General features: G+C 39.7%; 1 protein-coding gene across 2 annotated transcripts in view; it reads left to right on the forward strand.

Moving 5' to 3' along the window:
* Positions 1–15969, forward strand: part of MKL1 (megakaryoblastic leukemia (translocation) 1) — a 176770-nt gene that overhangs the window by 43667 nt on the left and 117134 nt on the right. Inside the window, exon 1 of one of the 2 annotated variants that reach the window (XM_011964168.1) lies at positions 12602–12907. The exons of the other annotated variant lie outside the window; for it this stretch is intronic. Within the exon in view, the coding sequence (XP_011819558.1) occupies positions 12862–12907 (46 nt within the window). The 5' untranslated portion in view covers positions 12602–12861. Of the gene's footprint in view, positions 1–12601; positions 12908–15969 lie in introns of those variants that run through there. 2 annotated transcript variants of the gene reach the window in all.

Below are 15969 nucleotides of genomic sequence, written 5' to 3' on the forward strand. Positions count from 1 at the left end.
TATTTAATTTTTGAGATGGAGTCTCCCTCCATTGTCCAGGCTGTACGACAGAGCGAGACTCCGTCTCAAAAAAAAAAAAAAAAAAAAAAAAAAAGAAACCTTATAAAAATGGAGTCATACCATGTGATTCTGTTAGTGGTTTCTTTTCTTTATGTTTTTGAAATTTTTTTATGTTGGATTGTGTGTGGGTAGAGTTTATTTTCATTGCTGTTTAATCAATTCATTGTATGAATAAAATGCAATTTATTTTTCCATTTTACTGTTCATGGATGTTTAGGCTGTTTCACTTTGGGACTATTATGATTTATGCCACTATGGAATTCTTGTATATGTCTTTTGGTATACTCGCTGGAATTTTTATTTGAATTATGTTGTTTATAGGTAAGTGGGGAGAATATAATCCCGCCATGTTGGGAGGTTGACATTTGAGGATTGTTTGAGCCCAGGAGTTTGAGATTATAGTGAGCTATGATTGCACCACTACAGTCCAGCCTGGGAGACATAGTGAGACCCTGTCTCTTAAACAAACAAACAAACAAACAAACAAAAACAGTGGGTAGGAAAATACACATTTTTAAATATTGAATCTTCCTATCCATTACTTTGTTTTATCTCTTAAATTAAATAGGTTTTCTTTAATGTCTTTACAGAGTTTTGTGAATGTCTCCGGAAAAGTCATACAAATATTTGTTAGTTTTATTCCTGGATATCTTTTTTTTTTTTTTTGTAGATGTAAGTGGTATATATATATTTTTGAGACGGAGTCTTGCTCTGTTGCCAGGCTGGAGTGCAGTGGCGCGATCTTGGCTCACTGCAACCTCCGTTTCCTGGGTTCAAGTAATTCTCCTGCCTCAGCCTCCTGAGTAGCTGGGACTACAGGCATGCACCACCACGCCCGACTAATTTTTGTATTTTTAGTAGAGACGGGGTTTCACCATGTTGGCCAGGATGGTCTCTTGACGATCTCTTCACCTCATGATCTGCCTGCCTTGGCCTCCCAAAGTGCTGGGATTACAGGTGTGAGCCACCAGGCGCGGCCTTAAATGGTATATTTTTATACAGTATTTTCTGTCCCATGCTGGTGTAAATAAATGTCAAGCCTTTTCAAAACCCCTCACTCTTCTTGAAGCCTTTCCTAACTCATTTTTAGTGTCAGATGCCCCTCTTTTGGTTTTCCCAGTTCCCTATCTTTTTTTTGAGACGGGGTCCTGCTCTGTCACCTAGACTGGAGTTCTGTGGCGTGATCTCGGCTCACGGCAACTTCTGCCTCCCTGGTTCAAGGGGTTCTTGTGCCTCAGCCTCCTGAGTAGCTGGGATTACAGACATGCGCCACCACGCCTGGATAATTTTTATATTTTTAGTAGAGACAGGATTTCACCATGTTGTCCAGGCAGGTCTCAAACTCCTGACCTCACGTGATCCCCTCTGCCCCTGTCCTCAACCTCCCACAGTGCTGAGATTACAGGCGTGAGCCAGTATGCCACTGTTGCCCTTTATCAACTTACTTCATCACCCTATATTGTAATTGGAATTCTTCACTCAGCAATAGTGAGCCTTTGAAAACTGAAATCAGACACTGCTACGCTACTCTGAATACTCTTCAATGCTTTTCTGTGAGGCTTATGATGAAATCATAGTACTTATTATGTGGCCTTGGTATTCTCTCTGACACCATTTCTTTTTTTTTTTGGGAGACAGTCTCGCCCTGTCACCCAGACTGGAATGCAGTGGTACGGTCTCAGCTCACTGCAACCTCCGCCTCCAGGGTTCAAGTGATTCTCGTTACTGAGCTATTGAGTAGCTGGGATTACAGGCGTATGCTACCACACCCGGCTGATTTTTAAATTATTTTTAGTAGAGATGGGGTTTCACCATATTGGCCAGGCTTGTCTTGAACTCCTAACTTCAAGTTATTCACTCACCTTGTCCTCCAAAGTGCTGAGATTACAGACGTGAGCCACCATGCCCAGCCTCTCTCTGACATCATTTCTTACCCTTATCCCTTAGCTCCCAGGCACACTGACTTCTTGCTATTTCTTGAACACATCAAACCTGTTCCTATCCCAGGGCCTTGTACTTGCTGTGCCTTCACTGAAATTCCTGCACAAATGTCATTTCCTCAGGGAGGCCTTCCCTGCCTGTCTTCTCTAAAATAGCACCTCCTGCTACTCTCGATCCTGCTTTTTCTTCAAAGCAGTTATTCTTATCTGTCATTGTGTGTGTGTGTATGTGTGTGTGTGTGTGTGTATTGTCTGTTTTCTCCCCTTTAATAGTTTTTTCCTGAGGGCAGAAACTTTATTTTGTTCACTGGCATATACCCAACTCCTGGATCATAATGGGCACTCAATAAATATTTATTTTATTTTATTTTATTTATTACTATATTTTGAGACGGAGTCTCGCTCTGTCGCCCAGGCTGGAGTGCAGTGGCGCAATCTTGGCTCACTGCAGGCTCCATCTCCCACATTCACACCATTCTCCTGCCTCAGCCTCCTGAGTAGCTGGGACTACAGGTACCCGCCACCACACCCAGCTAATTTTTTGTATTTTTAGTAGAGACTGGGGTTTCACCGTGTTAGCCAGGGTGGTCCTGATCTCCTGACCACATGATCCGCCTGCCTCGGCCTCCCAAAGTGCTGGGATTACAGGCATGAGCCACTGCGCCCGGCAATAAATATTTATTGAATGAATCAATGAATAGTTTAAATATTTATTGAATGAATCCATGAATAGAAAACAGGTAAGAACTCTGTTTTCTCAGTGGAGTAGAAGGCAGCTGTTTCTGTTGGGCCCAAAGTGTTTGTGTATCTTCAGCCTTTTTCTCTGAAGTGTTTCCACTTAGCATATAAATTAACTGAAATCTTTCCCAGCAACTCTTAACTTTCCCTTAGTATTTAAGTTCCTGAAAGAATAGTTTACAGTCATTGTCTCTACTTTCTCATATTCCAGAGACTCGAAATGCTGTATGGCTTCTGTCACTACCTGTCTTCAGAAACTGCCATTGCCACAGTAATTTGTGTTCTTTTTGCTGTAGATCAAATCAGCCCTCTATAGTCTTTACGCTGCTTGACCTCTTTACATCATTTGACATGGTTGGCTTCTCCCTCAGACTTGAAACTTTTCCTCCACAGATATCTATGACTTACCTTTTTGCAGCTTTTTAAGCTCTACCATTCCAGCCACTCCCTTTGCTGTTCAGAGCTTTTGCTATCTTTCTCTGCCTACCTCTTAAATTTTGTTACTCTCCAGCATTCAGCTCTGGAGGAAAGAGGCTGGTAAGAAGATCCTTATATTTTACAGTAGGTTTTTGCATGGTCATTTGTTTGGGAGGTAACGATAGGAGCAGAAATGGAAAGTCTTTGAGAAGATTGTGAAATTGGAAAGTGTGGAGCTCTAGAACAGAATAAATTCTAGAGTTAGAGGAGGTGCTTTTTCATGAATGGGTGTACCGTGTGTTGAGAGAGTGGAGTGAGAAATGTACTTCTTTGATCTATTTCACATAGAAGCGTGTATTGTATAGAAATTCAGTGGTGGCTGGGTGTGGCGGCTCATGCCTGTAATCCCAGCAGTTTGGGAGGCTGAGGCTGGTGGATCGCCTGAGGTCAGGAGTTTGAGACCAGCCTGGCCAACATGGTGAAACCCCATCTGTAATAAAAATACAAAGATTAGCCAGGCATGGTGCCAGGCGCCTGTAATCCCAGCTCCTCCGGAGGCTGAGGCAGGAAAATTGCTTGAACCCAGGAGGCGGAGGTTGCAGTGCACCAGGAGATTGCTCCACTGCACTCCAGCCTGGGCGACAAGAGCGAGACTTCGTCTCAAAAAAAAAAAAAAAAAAAAAAAAAAAGAAAGAAATTCAGTAGGTTAGCAGAGGTCTGTATGGGGCAGTAGGCAGTCAAGGTCCTGACACCTTCATTTCCTAAACAGAGGAACTTGGAGCCTTAAAGAGAGGTGGTGCCTTTGGTTAACCCAATCTTGACTGACCTAATTGTAAAAGGTTGATAAAAACTTTCAAGATGTATTTTAAAATATTACTCCTCTATCATCTAGGCTGAGAACTTAGGTCTAAAAGATAAAAGTTGATCTGCTTGTGGATCCTATCTAGCCAGGGCTTGGAGAAGCCTGGAAACATCTGTGTAATGAACTAAGCCCTTAGGCTTCAGCTCAAGGAGTTCTGTCATCCATTGAATCAGTGTATCATAATGGAAAGTGATTTCTTTTACCAATTACATATATACCAATTATTTTATACATATACCAATTATATGTATATATAATTGGTGAAAGAAATCACTTTCCATTATTATATATAATATATATATTATATATATATATATATATATATATTTGAGATAGTGTCTTGCTCTGTTGCCTAGGCTGGAGTATGGTGCTCACTTCAGCCTCGATTTCCTGGGCTCAAATGATCCTCCTGCCTCAGCCTCCTGAATAGCTGGGACTACAGGAGTGTGCCACCATGCCTGACTCAGTTTTTATATTTTGTATAGACAGAGTCTTGCTATGTAGCCCATGCTGGCCCTGGCCTGTATTTCCTCTTTTGTGAAGTGGCAAGTTAAGTCTTTTACCTACTCTTTCTATTGTATTGGTTTTTTCTTGAATAAGAGTTCTTTAAATTTCCAGAATACTAGTTTGTTGTTGCTTAAATATATTGCAGACATCTTCTCCCACCTTGGGATTTGTCTTTTTCTTTCTATTTATCCTGTCTTTTGATTAAGAATCTCTAAATTTAGCTGGGCATAGTGTTTCATGCCTATAATTTCAGTGCTTTGGGAGGCCAAGGCGGAAGGCTGACTTGAGGCCAGGAGTCCAAGACCAGCCTAAGCAACATAGCAAGACCCCCTCTCTCAAAAAAATGAGCTGGGCATGGTGGCTCATGCCTATAGTCCCACCTACTCGGAAGGCTGAGGCAGAAGGATCGCTTGAGCCCAGGAATTCAAGGTTACAATGAACTATAATCATGCCACTGTAGTCTAGCCTGGGTGGCAGAGCAAGACCCCGTCTCAAAACAAACAAACAAAACACAAAGAGAATTTCTAAATTTAATATAATTTATGTGAGTCTTTTATAGTTTGTGAGTTTTGTGTCTTGTGTTTCTGGAAATATTTTTTCGTATAGGAATAAGGTAAGACACAAGTTAATTTTTTTTTCAAGTGGATTCCCATTTATTGAAAATCCTCTTCTTTCCCCACTAATCAACGGAGCTACCTCTTTCGTATATCAGGGACTTAGCTATGTGGGTATGTTTCTGAGCTCACTCTTTGGTTCCATTGGGCTATTTGTGTATTCCTGCCCTCACAGTTTTAATTATGATAACTGTAATAAGCCCTGTTGTATGGGAGAAGTAAGTCCTCACACCTTGTTCTTGTTCAAGAGTTTCATTCTTGCCTGTTCTTGGTCCTTTGCATTTCCATATAAAATTTAAAATCACTATGGGATTTTGATTGGAATTGCATTGCATCTATGAACCAATTTAGGAAAAACTGGTATTTTTAGAAGATTATACTGTAAATATGTATTTTCCTCATTTATGTAGATCTTTTGTAAGGTCTCCCAATGGGTTTTTAAAATTTTTCTCTGTGATGATCTTACACATCTTTTGTTAGATTTATTTTTAGACACTTCGTATGTTTTAATGCTATTGTAAATGTTACCTTTTACAAAAATTTTATTTTCTAAATGTTGTTGCTGATCTCAGATATTGTTCTGAGAGATGTAAAGGTGCAGTTCTATGTGTGTCTGTGGTCTGAGGTGCTGGATAGGATAGGAAGAGCTATGTAAAGAAAAGTCATCAGGAGAATGGGAGTGAAAAGGACCTTTCCTCTTTCACAGTGGTTTTTCTCCTCCTTTGTGTAAGATTTAAGAAGTATCCATTTGTTTTCACATGTGCAGCCTGTGGAATAAAGGGCAGATCATGTATTTTTTTCTGTAAGGGTACGAACCGTATCCTTTCATGCCATAATGTTGCACAAGAGGTTCTAATTAATTGCTGGGAGAAGTAAAAATTTTGAGTAGGCAGTTTCTGATCCAAATTACAACATTTCTTGGGGAAAGGAAAGAGATTTGTTAATTATATTCCTCACCAAGCCTGATTTTCGAGGATTTTCTAGATTAGGTCCCCTGTTGAAAATCCTCCAATCTTAGGCGTGTCAATTGATTAAATGATTCTGTTTATAATGTGACTTAGAGAATTTCATAACCTACTTCATTCCAGTACTTAGTGATAATCAATTTCTCATTCTTACTTATTCATCACATGTTATGCTAGGCCCCTGGAGAACAGATACCAGATAGAGTTCCTGCTCCAACACAAAACAAAACAAAAACAAAAGCCCAAATTCTAATGGATCCCATCTCCCAGAGAAAATCGCTGTTAGCATATGGTTTATATCCCTCTAGTGTTCTTGCAAATGTATGTTTTTAAAATAACTGAGCTAATACTACAGACCCAATTCTGTGTCCTGCTTTTTTCGTATTATTGAAATATTTTTATAAATAGCCTTTCTTAATGGGGTGTATAACATTCTGTTCTGTGCCATCGTTTATTTACTTTCTCCTTAGTTGGACAATTGAGTCATTTTCTGTTTTTCACACTTACATTAATGTTTGGATAAATATCTTTTAAAACATTTTTTGCATTTCAGATTATTTCCTTAGAAGTGGAAATATTGACTTAAAGAATTTGACCATTTTAATGTTGGAAAAATTATTCTGTGATTGTTAAGATCTTAGCACTGTGTGCTAAGTATTGGAAAGAGGGTAATGAACAAGACAGATAAGGTTCTTATTTTCTTTCATGGAACTAGAGAAATTCCATGAAAGACAAAGACTCAACAAAGAGTTAGATGAGCTAATTCATAGTTACAAACTTTGGTAATTGCTTTTTAAAAAAACAAAAACACAAGTTGTTATAACAGAATAACAGATCTAATAGTGAGGGTTTTAATGTAAGGAAGGCTTCTTTGAGGAAGAGACATTTAAGCAGAGATCCAAAGCGTAAGTAGTGGTTTGACAAACGAAAGAAGTAATAGCATGTGTGAAGACAGGGCTGGGGGTGGAGGAGGAGAAATCAGGAGGAGGAAGAGGAGGCAGAGGTTATTGGGGAAAATTGTCACAAAGGAACTAGAAGAGTGTCAGTATATCAGTGGAGGGAGTTTGAGAAGAAGTAATGTGAAACGAGTACTTTATTTCAGACTTAAAGTATGAACGAGCCATGATGGTGCCACTGCACTGCAGCCTGGGCAACAGAGTAAGACCCTGTCTTAAAATAAATAAATAAAAATGTTTAAAAAGTGAGCTTAAACTATAGCCATCACCTAGGCCGGGCATGGTGGCTCATGCCTGTAATCCCAGTGCTTTGGGAGGCCGAGGCAGGCTGATCATGAGGTCAGGAGTTCAAGGCCATCCTGACCAACATGGTGAAACTCCGTCTCTACTGAAAATACAAAAATTTAGCCGGGCGTGGTGGCAGGCGCCTGTAATCCCAGCCACTTGGGAGGTTGAGGCAGGAGAATCGCTTGAACTCGGGAGGCGGAGGTTGCAGTGAGCCAAGACCATGCCACTGCATTCCAGCCTGGGCAACAGAGCAAAACTCTTATCTCAAAAAGAAACACACACACACACACACACACACACACAGCCATCATCTGTCCTGGGCCTAAGGAAGAACATACCTGTGGTAATGTGTGATACTCCCAGGTTTGCAGGTCTTGACTCAGTACTTCATCAGCAGTAGGTTGTGGTCACAGGAAATGGAAGCTGCCTCAGGACCTGTAGCAACTTGCCTGCATGCTGGGTTATGTTATCTTTTGAGTGGTGCCCAATACGAGGTATCTAGGGGAAAGTCTTAACTGGTTGGAGCCCATGACATTTGGGTATGATGACTAGATTTTTTGTAGAGCTGAGCCTCAATAAACTGATGCGTACGCTTATAAGAACTCAAATCAGAAATGGACACAGGAACTGGATTACATTTCTGTTCTCTGAAATCCCACAGAGTTCATAAAAATAAATTTGTTGCTTTTGTGTATACATGTGTAAATTACATTTTATTATAGAAATTAATATTAGTGAAATTGACAGCTTTCTGTGTTTAAAGATTTTTCTGTAGGTGAGCCAAAGTTCTCTGTTTTTCTGATTTCTCTTATTCATTCCCTATAATTTCAGCATTTTCATTATCATTAAGGCTTAATATTCCTGAGGGTATTATTGTCAGTGTCTTTGTGTTAACTCCATACTTCAATACTTTATGTAGTTTTCTAAGTAATAACACTTTCAGTATGTATTCTAATGAAAATTTTAGCACCTGCCCTTTCTGGGTAGGTAATGATTTTTTTTGTTATGAACTTTCCCCATGCCATTTGAATTTCTGTGATAAATAAGGGCTTTTCATTACACTTGGCACACATTTATGAATGCTGTCATATATGTCAGACACTGAGCAAGATTTGGGAATGCAGAGGAATTTTTTGTTTCTTTGTTTGTTTGTTTTGAGACAGAGTCTCAAATTACAATATGCCTCGTATTACAGGCATATGCCACTATGCCCAGCTAATTTTTGTATTTATAGTAGAGATGGGGTTTCACCATGTTGGTCAGGCTGGTCTCGAACCCCTGATCCACCTGCCTCAGCCTCTCAAAGTGCTGAAATTACAGGTGTGAGCCACCACCCCTCCTGGCTAGGATTAAGCCATGCGGTAAAGAACAATAACGGAGGCAGGCACAGGTGCTGGGGGAGCCTAAAGGAGGGTTAGGGTAGTTAGCATATCCGTGGAGGCTGTGAGAAAGATGGGGAGAGTGCCAGGAATCAGAGAGGGCTTTATGGAGAAGGCAGCACCTTAAACTGAATTTTCAAAGAGAAATAACAGTCAGTTGGTAACAAGGATGGTTTTTAGTAGAAACAAGGCTGAAGAGAAGGAACACAGTTCAGAAGCTATTGCTCAAGTACACACTACCACCTGTGAAATACTACTGTCAAAAACTTTTACCTGGGCTGGGTGACGTGGCTCACATCTGTAATCCTGCCACTTTGGGAGGCTGAGGCGGGAGGATTGCCTGAGCCCAGGATTTCAAGACCAGCCTGGGTAACATGATGACGCCCCCCATCTCTACAGAAATTTTAAATATTAGCTGAGTATGGTGGCATGTACCTGCGGTCCCAGCTACTTGGGAGGCTGAGATGGGAGGATCATTTGAGCCTGGGAGGTCGAGGCTGCAGTGAGCTGAGATCACTCCACTGCAGTCCAGTCTGGGCAACAGAGTGAGACCCTGTCTGAAAAAAAAAAAAAGAGAGAGAGAGAGAGATAACTGAAAATTTGAACACTGATTGTTTAACTGATATTAAGGAATTTATAAAATTTAAGTGTGAAAATATTATAGTTACGTTAAGAAAATAGTTGTTGTTGGCCAGGCTCAGTGGCTCATGCCTGTAATCCCAGCACTTTGGGAGGCCAAGGCAGGCGGATCACGAGGTCAGGAGATCGAGACCATCCTGGCCAACATGGTGAAACCCCGTCTCTACTAAAAATACAAAAATTAGCCAGGCTACTGGTGTGCGCCTGTAATCCCAGCTACTCAGGAGGCTGAGGCAGGAGAATCACTTGAACCCGGGAGGCGGAGGTTGCAGTGAGCCGAGATCGTGCCACTGCACTCCAGCCTGGGCGACACAGCAAGACTCTGTCTCAGAAAAAAAAAAAAATTGTTAATAACTGCCAAAACTGTTAAAAAATTTAAAACTAGCTTAGGTGCCATGGCTTATACCTGGATTCCCAACACGTTGGGAGGCCAAGGCTGGTGAATCACTTGAGGCGAGGAGTTCAAGACCAGCCTGGGCCAACGTGGTGAAACCCCATCTCAGCTAAAAAAAAAATATGTAAAAATTAGCTGGGTATGGTGGTGGGTGACTGTAATCCCAGCTAGTTGGGAGGCTGAGGTATGAGAATCACTTGAACCTGGGAGGTGGAGGTTGCAGTGAGCCGAGATTGTGCCACTGTACTCCAGCGTGAGTGGCAGAGTGAGACTTTGTCTCAAAAAAAAAAAAAAAAAGCAACTATATTGATATCCTGCAGTATAATGTCCCTTTAGAGTGAATTAATAGAGACTGTAGATCATATCAAATTTGTGTTGATTTGCTAGTTAGGATTAGAAGCAAAGCTTTTGTTCTATTGGAAATTAAGATCATTATCTCTCATTCCCTTGGTGCTGTTAACTTGAAGTCATCTTCATTTGTGCAGAGCCCTTGTTAAAGTTTACTTTAGTTCTTTTTCTATGAAGTGTTACTGATTTGCACAAAAACGTAATGGAACTGAAGCTTTCACAAGGGTTCAGACTTTTAGAATTGTAACTTTTAGAATTTTCACAGTGAATGTTGCTGTGCTAATACTCTTGAGAGTAACTGCAAAATCTTAGCAATTGGGAAAGATTACATTGCTGCTTGTTTTATTTTTTAAAGATTACTGTTTAAAAAATAATTTTTCTTTTATTTAACTCTTTTTACCTCAAAGTGCTAGTGAAATAATGGGTGTGGAATTGCTAAGAAAAAGTCAAATCAACTGAGATGTTATGTTTGTTACTCCTATCGCATGACTCTTAGTATCTCCTGTGGGGCTGGAGTATTGACACTGTAGCATTATATGCTCTCTTCTAGGGTGAACAGTTCTGGCAGGAGGGAGACAGTCCTCTGCCCTTCCTACCATCTTCTGTGCAGTAATCTTAAAATTTTGTATTTATTTTCCTGTAAATACCGAACTGTGAAAACTGGTTTCATTTGAAAACCCTCATTACTAGAGAGACAAAGTAAATTTAACAAAGACCAGGTGTGGTGGCTCAAGCCTGTAATCCCAACACTTTGGGTAGCTGAGGCAAGGGAATCACTTGAACTTAGGAGTTCAAGGCCAGCCTGGGCAACATGGTGAAACCCCATCTTTACTAAAAATACAAAAATTAGCTGGGTGTTGTGGCATGTGTCTGTAGTTCCAGCTACGGGCAGGCTGAGGTGGGAGGATCACTTGAGCCCGGGAGGTTGAGGCTGCAGTGAGCCAAGATCATGCCATTGTACTCAGTCTGGGAGACAGAGTGAGACCCTGTCTCTCAAAAAAAAAAAAAAAAAAAGACAAGAAACTCCTCACACAGCAAATTATACAGCCCACATAAGGACCAAGGAATGACTCAATCTCTCAATCTTCTCAAACTTTTTGGGATGCTTTTCCCTTAATTGCTAACCTTTGACCAGACTGTCATGTAGACTCAAAGTTGAAATTTACCTGTTTTTCATAAGTCAGTTTGAGAATTTGGTTGCCAGAAGGGGCCAGTGAGATGCTTCTGCCTTCCCAGAGCAGCATTTAGCCCACACTGGCTGCTACTTATTGCCTGTTGAGTCATTCCCACAGTTCTATATAGAGCTTTTCTGGCTTTTCTTTTAAACATGATGTTCTTGGAGTGAGAAAGGAAGGAAGTTTTTCTCTCTTGTACTGAGTCTTCCTCACCCCAAATCTGCATTGCTTCTCTTTACTAATAACAAAATATTGCCTTCAGTCATTCTGAGACTATTTTCTCTCTTAAGGTTTCCTAGTGCTTTTATTTACCACTTGTTTACTATGTAAGCATTAAGGTATTCGCTGGGCTGTTTGCAGCAGCCAGCTTTCACATACAGGCTAATAGTTAACCAGAAAGATTGAGGAATTCTAGATAAACATACCAAACATGGATTCTTAGTTTCCAACTTTTAAAAAGTCAATCAGATAGGCTTAAAGTAATCTTAATATCATTATTTTGAATATCAGTTAATGAAAGGTGCTGTGGGAAGTGGTGGTTTATGCCTGTAATCCCAGCACTTTGTGAGGCTAAGGTGTGTGGATCGCTTGAGCCTAGGGGTTTGAGACCAGCTACTCAGGAGGCTGAGGTGGGAGGAGCTGTTGAGCCTGGGAGGTCGAGGTTTCAGTAAGCCATGTTTGTACCACTGCATTCCAGTCTGGGAGACAGAGTGAGACCCTGCCTCAAACATACAAAAAAAGTAAATAAAATCAAATAACATCAGTATGCTCTCTATTCACAGACCATATATCTAATATAAGCATAAGTAAGAGGCTCTTTTAGGGGATTGACAGATCTGAAAGACAGATTACAGCTCCGGAATGTTTTCAGATGACTTTTTGAAACAGATATTTTAATTGGAGTGGGGGTGGAGAAATAGTTGAGCTTCTGTAGTTAAATGTTCAACTTCCTTAGCCTGTTATCTATAAATACCACAGATAAAAAAGCCGTTGGAATTCTTTTTCAGAAAATTTATGCAGCTTACATTTTGTATATATGTGTTTATATGTGTTTAATCCTCTTCCCCACCTCTCTTCAATGGGTCAGTAATTGGACTGCTTCTTTCATGAGGTTGAGTTGTTTGGATTGTGTTTAATCTGTTCCACTAAACTGCATTACCAACAGTCTTTTATAGTAGGATTTTGAACAAAACCTCATCTTCTCTTATAAAGAGAGGAAAAAAGTAGTTGATCTGTTTTCTGAAAGTCTCTTTATATATGTCTCTCCCCTCCTCCAGAGACGAATAGCAAGGGGAGGAGCTCACTCACTGTTCTAACCACACTTAGTATGTCTTAACTGGAGAGCTTTTTGGTTTCCTGTCGGCAGTAATTCAACTTTGTGTCATCTTGACTCGCCTGAAGGGTGGATAAATTGGTAACTGCACTGAGAAGGGGAGTGAGTTCTCACAGTCTGATTTGAGCGTAAGGCATCAGATTGAGTTTGTGAAAGCTTTCCCATAGCCTTTCAAGACAGCTTTTCTTCTGTGACTTTGACTTTCTTCAGTATATTTGTGGACTTTTGTTTCTGGAAGAATCCGTCATGACTCTACTGGAACCTGAGATGTTAATGATGGCAGTACAATCAGGTAATTCCCATAGATCCTAATTTCCTAATTTGCTAATAATTTCCTACAAATCTTATTTGCCATAGACTTCTTTAAAAAAAGTTGGTCAAATGGGGAGGAAGAAATGTACTGCATTTTCAGTTTTTTATTTATTTTTCTTTCATTGCAAATTCTAGTTATTCCAACAGCTTTGAATTAGATGCTTACTGGTTTTAAGACTATTCAGTCGAGGAGACCTATTTGAGAAAAAAACTATTCATCTTCTTTAATCAAGTGTTGTATTGTCTGTGGCACTGTTTTAAAAGAAGGACAATTAAATTGCTTTGCTGTTTTATACATTGTCTTTAATCACTAGTCTACACTCTTTGTTTTTCTGAAAGCATCTTTAAATTTTTTTTCTTAGCTGTTCTTTCTCGTTTGTGGTATATCCTTTCTGTATCATCTTTTGGTTCTGTGGAAATGCCCTTAAGAACACATAGGATTAGGACTGAATTTTGGAGATGGGTAAGTTTGAGCAAAGAGTCAGTCAACACAAGGCAGAATTTTTGACATTTTATCTCTAAAAACAGTTTTCCAATAAAAAATACAGTTAGTTTTTAATGGTTTCTTTTAGTGTTTTTACACTTGGAAGTCAGATATCTAAAAATAGGGAATGTTCTTTTGCTATTTTTAGATCTCTACTAAAATGTAATCTGTAGTGTTTTCTTGTTTGAGAGCATATCTTAAAAGATTCAGACAAGTGGCATTTGGGGACCTCTTCCCCATCCACTGGCTTTCACTCAAAGGGAAATAGGACTTCTTGGTTCTGGCAGATACTGTCTCTGGCAGAATTGGTCTCACTGTTCTTCTTGGGGAGCATTTTAGGTAGTATGTTGAAAGACACAGATATACATCAGTTGAAGACAGGATCAGATGCTATCTGGTTAATAAAGCTTATGATCAGGAAAGGGGCAAAGAAGATAGATACCACTACCATTTTGTTCTTTCTGGTTTTACTAATATGACTGTAATGAGTCATTTTTTATGCATATAGGCTATGTCTTTCAGGTTCTTTCCTTTTCCTCCTACAGATCTGTTGAGCTTTGTGTTCTAAACAAGATAGTGTGCTTATCCGAATGCTTTCCATCTGTCTTTGATGAAAAATCTCCCAGTTACACTAATTTGAATTTATTTTTCCTCTCTATTCCAGTTCTTTGCTATGTGTGGGCAAGTGCCTATTTTATCTTGAGGGTTAGATTTTAGCATTTGAACTGTCTCCCTTTTTAAAATCACCTTGTTACTTAGAGATCATCTCAGTCCAGTAACTTTATAAAGGTTAAAAGATTGTTTGCTTTCTTCTTAGGTAGTCTCAGTGTTCTCAACCTTAAGAGGGAAAGGGACATACTTAATATTTTCTTGTCTTGCCTGCTAAGAGCTATTTTTCCTTCGGCATGTGTTGGGCAGGGCTAGCCACCCATCTGTTGGACCAGCTACTTCGTAAAACTTTCAAAGGATGATAGTATGTGAAAAGAAATTGACAGGAGTGTTGGATGCAGGTTGAATGAAAGGTCTGCCAAAAATAGCATGTATGTGAACTTCTTTCTTTTGTTTATGTTCGTAAAAGTGGAGAGACTGAATATAGAAAGTAATAGCAAACTGATATCTCCAGTACTTGCCTCCTAAATGATCAAAAACATTAGCAATGTGTTGGTTTTGTAAAATTGCTACTGTTTTGTTCTGAAGTGCTGTAGCCGTTACCTGGATCCTGATAGTAATATGACAGCTATATAGTAAAATACTGTCTTTCTTTATGATAGGAAATGAAAAAGCATCTGTTATGAAGCCTCAGTGAACTAAAAGCCATTCTCTGAAAAGTCAAGACTTTTAGACTTTATCAGTAAATAAAACATATGAGCCATAAATTTTCTAGCAATAGAATATTTTGACCTGTATGAATATATACTTTATAGGTGAGACTGCTATTTAATGAGAGCTTGAAAGTAAACCTTATTGACAGAATTCAGGATGGAAAGTTTTACCCTAAATAAAACTTCAGGATATTGAATATGATAGCAAACTTCAAGGGTACGTTGTATATTTATGAACAATTTTCTTTTGAATATTTGGACCTTGGGGGTTTTGGTGAGACATGTTCGTGTATGTTATATACAAACTCTCAGGCCTGGCATGGTGGCTCACACCTGTAATCCCAACACTTCAGGAGGCTAAGGCAGGAGAATCGCTTGAGCCCAAGAGTTCAAGACCCCATCTCTACAAAAAATAAAAAAAAAATTAGCCAGGCGTTGGTGGTGCCCACCTTAGTCAGAGCTACTTGAGAGGCTGAGGTGGGAGGATCAATTGAGCCCAGGAGGTCGAGGCTGCAACAAGCTGTGATCATGCCATTCTACTCCAATCTGGGTGACAGAGCAAGATTCTGTCTCAAAAAAGCAAAATAAAACTTTCATCCTCCTCACTGCTGGTGGTCTCTTACTGGACCTTTGGAACCAGTCAGATGTATATGTCTTCCTAACTAGATTATTAGCTTCTCAAGGGCAATATATTAACCTATAAAATTAGATTAATATATTAATCTATATAATTAGGCTTCTGATACTGGCACATGGTATACAGTATTTTTGAATGAAAGAGAGATGAAATTTGGATTGTCATACTTTACCTAATAAAGCAAGTATAAACTTTTTTTGTTTTTTTTTCCCCACAAGTATAAACTTTTAAATCAAGATTTTATCAAAGTATTTTGAGATCTGTTCTTACATTAAGAAATGAATCTTCTACCCACCATCCTGTATTTTACCCAATCCTTGTCCAAAGCAGATGTTGAAAAATAGCTTTCAAAGTTGGAATTGTTCTGCATCTCAGAATGTGCAGTATGCCGTGTCTGCCTGTGATGTTTATTGCTGAATGTAAGTGTTCTGATCAAATCACAGTTAGAGCTTTTCTTGCTACTATGGAAACGTATCTGGATCATTTTGATTAGAAAATGAATAATCTGGCCGGGCGTGGTGGCTCAAGCCTGTAATCCCAGCACTTTGGGAGGCCGAGACGGGCGGATCACGAGGTCAGGAGATCAAGACCATCCTGGC

The sequence above is a fragment of the Colobus angolensis genome, unplaced genomic scaffold (genome assembly GCF_000951035.1).
Source record: "Colobus angolensis palliatus isolate OR3802 unplaced genomic scaffold, Cang.pa_1.0 Scaffold65, whole genome shotgun sequence".
Taxonomy (NCBI): Eukaryota; Metazoa; Chordata; class Mammalia; order Primates; family Cercopithecidae; genus Colobus; species Colobus angolensis.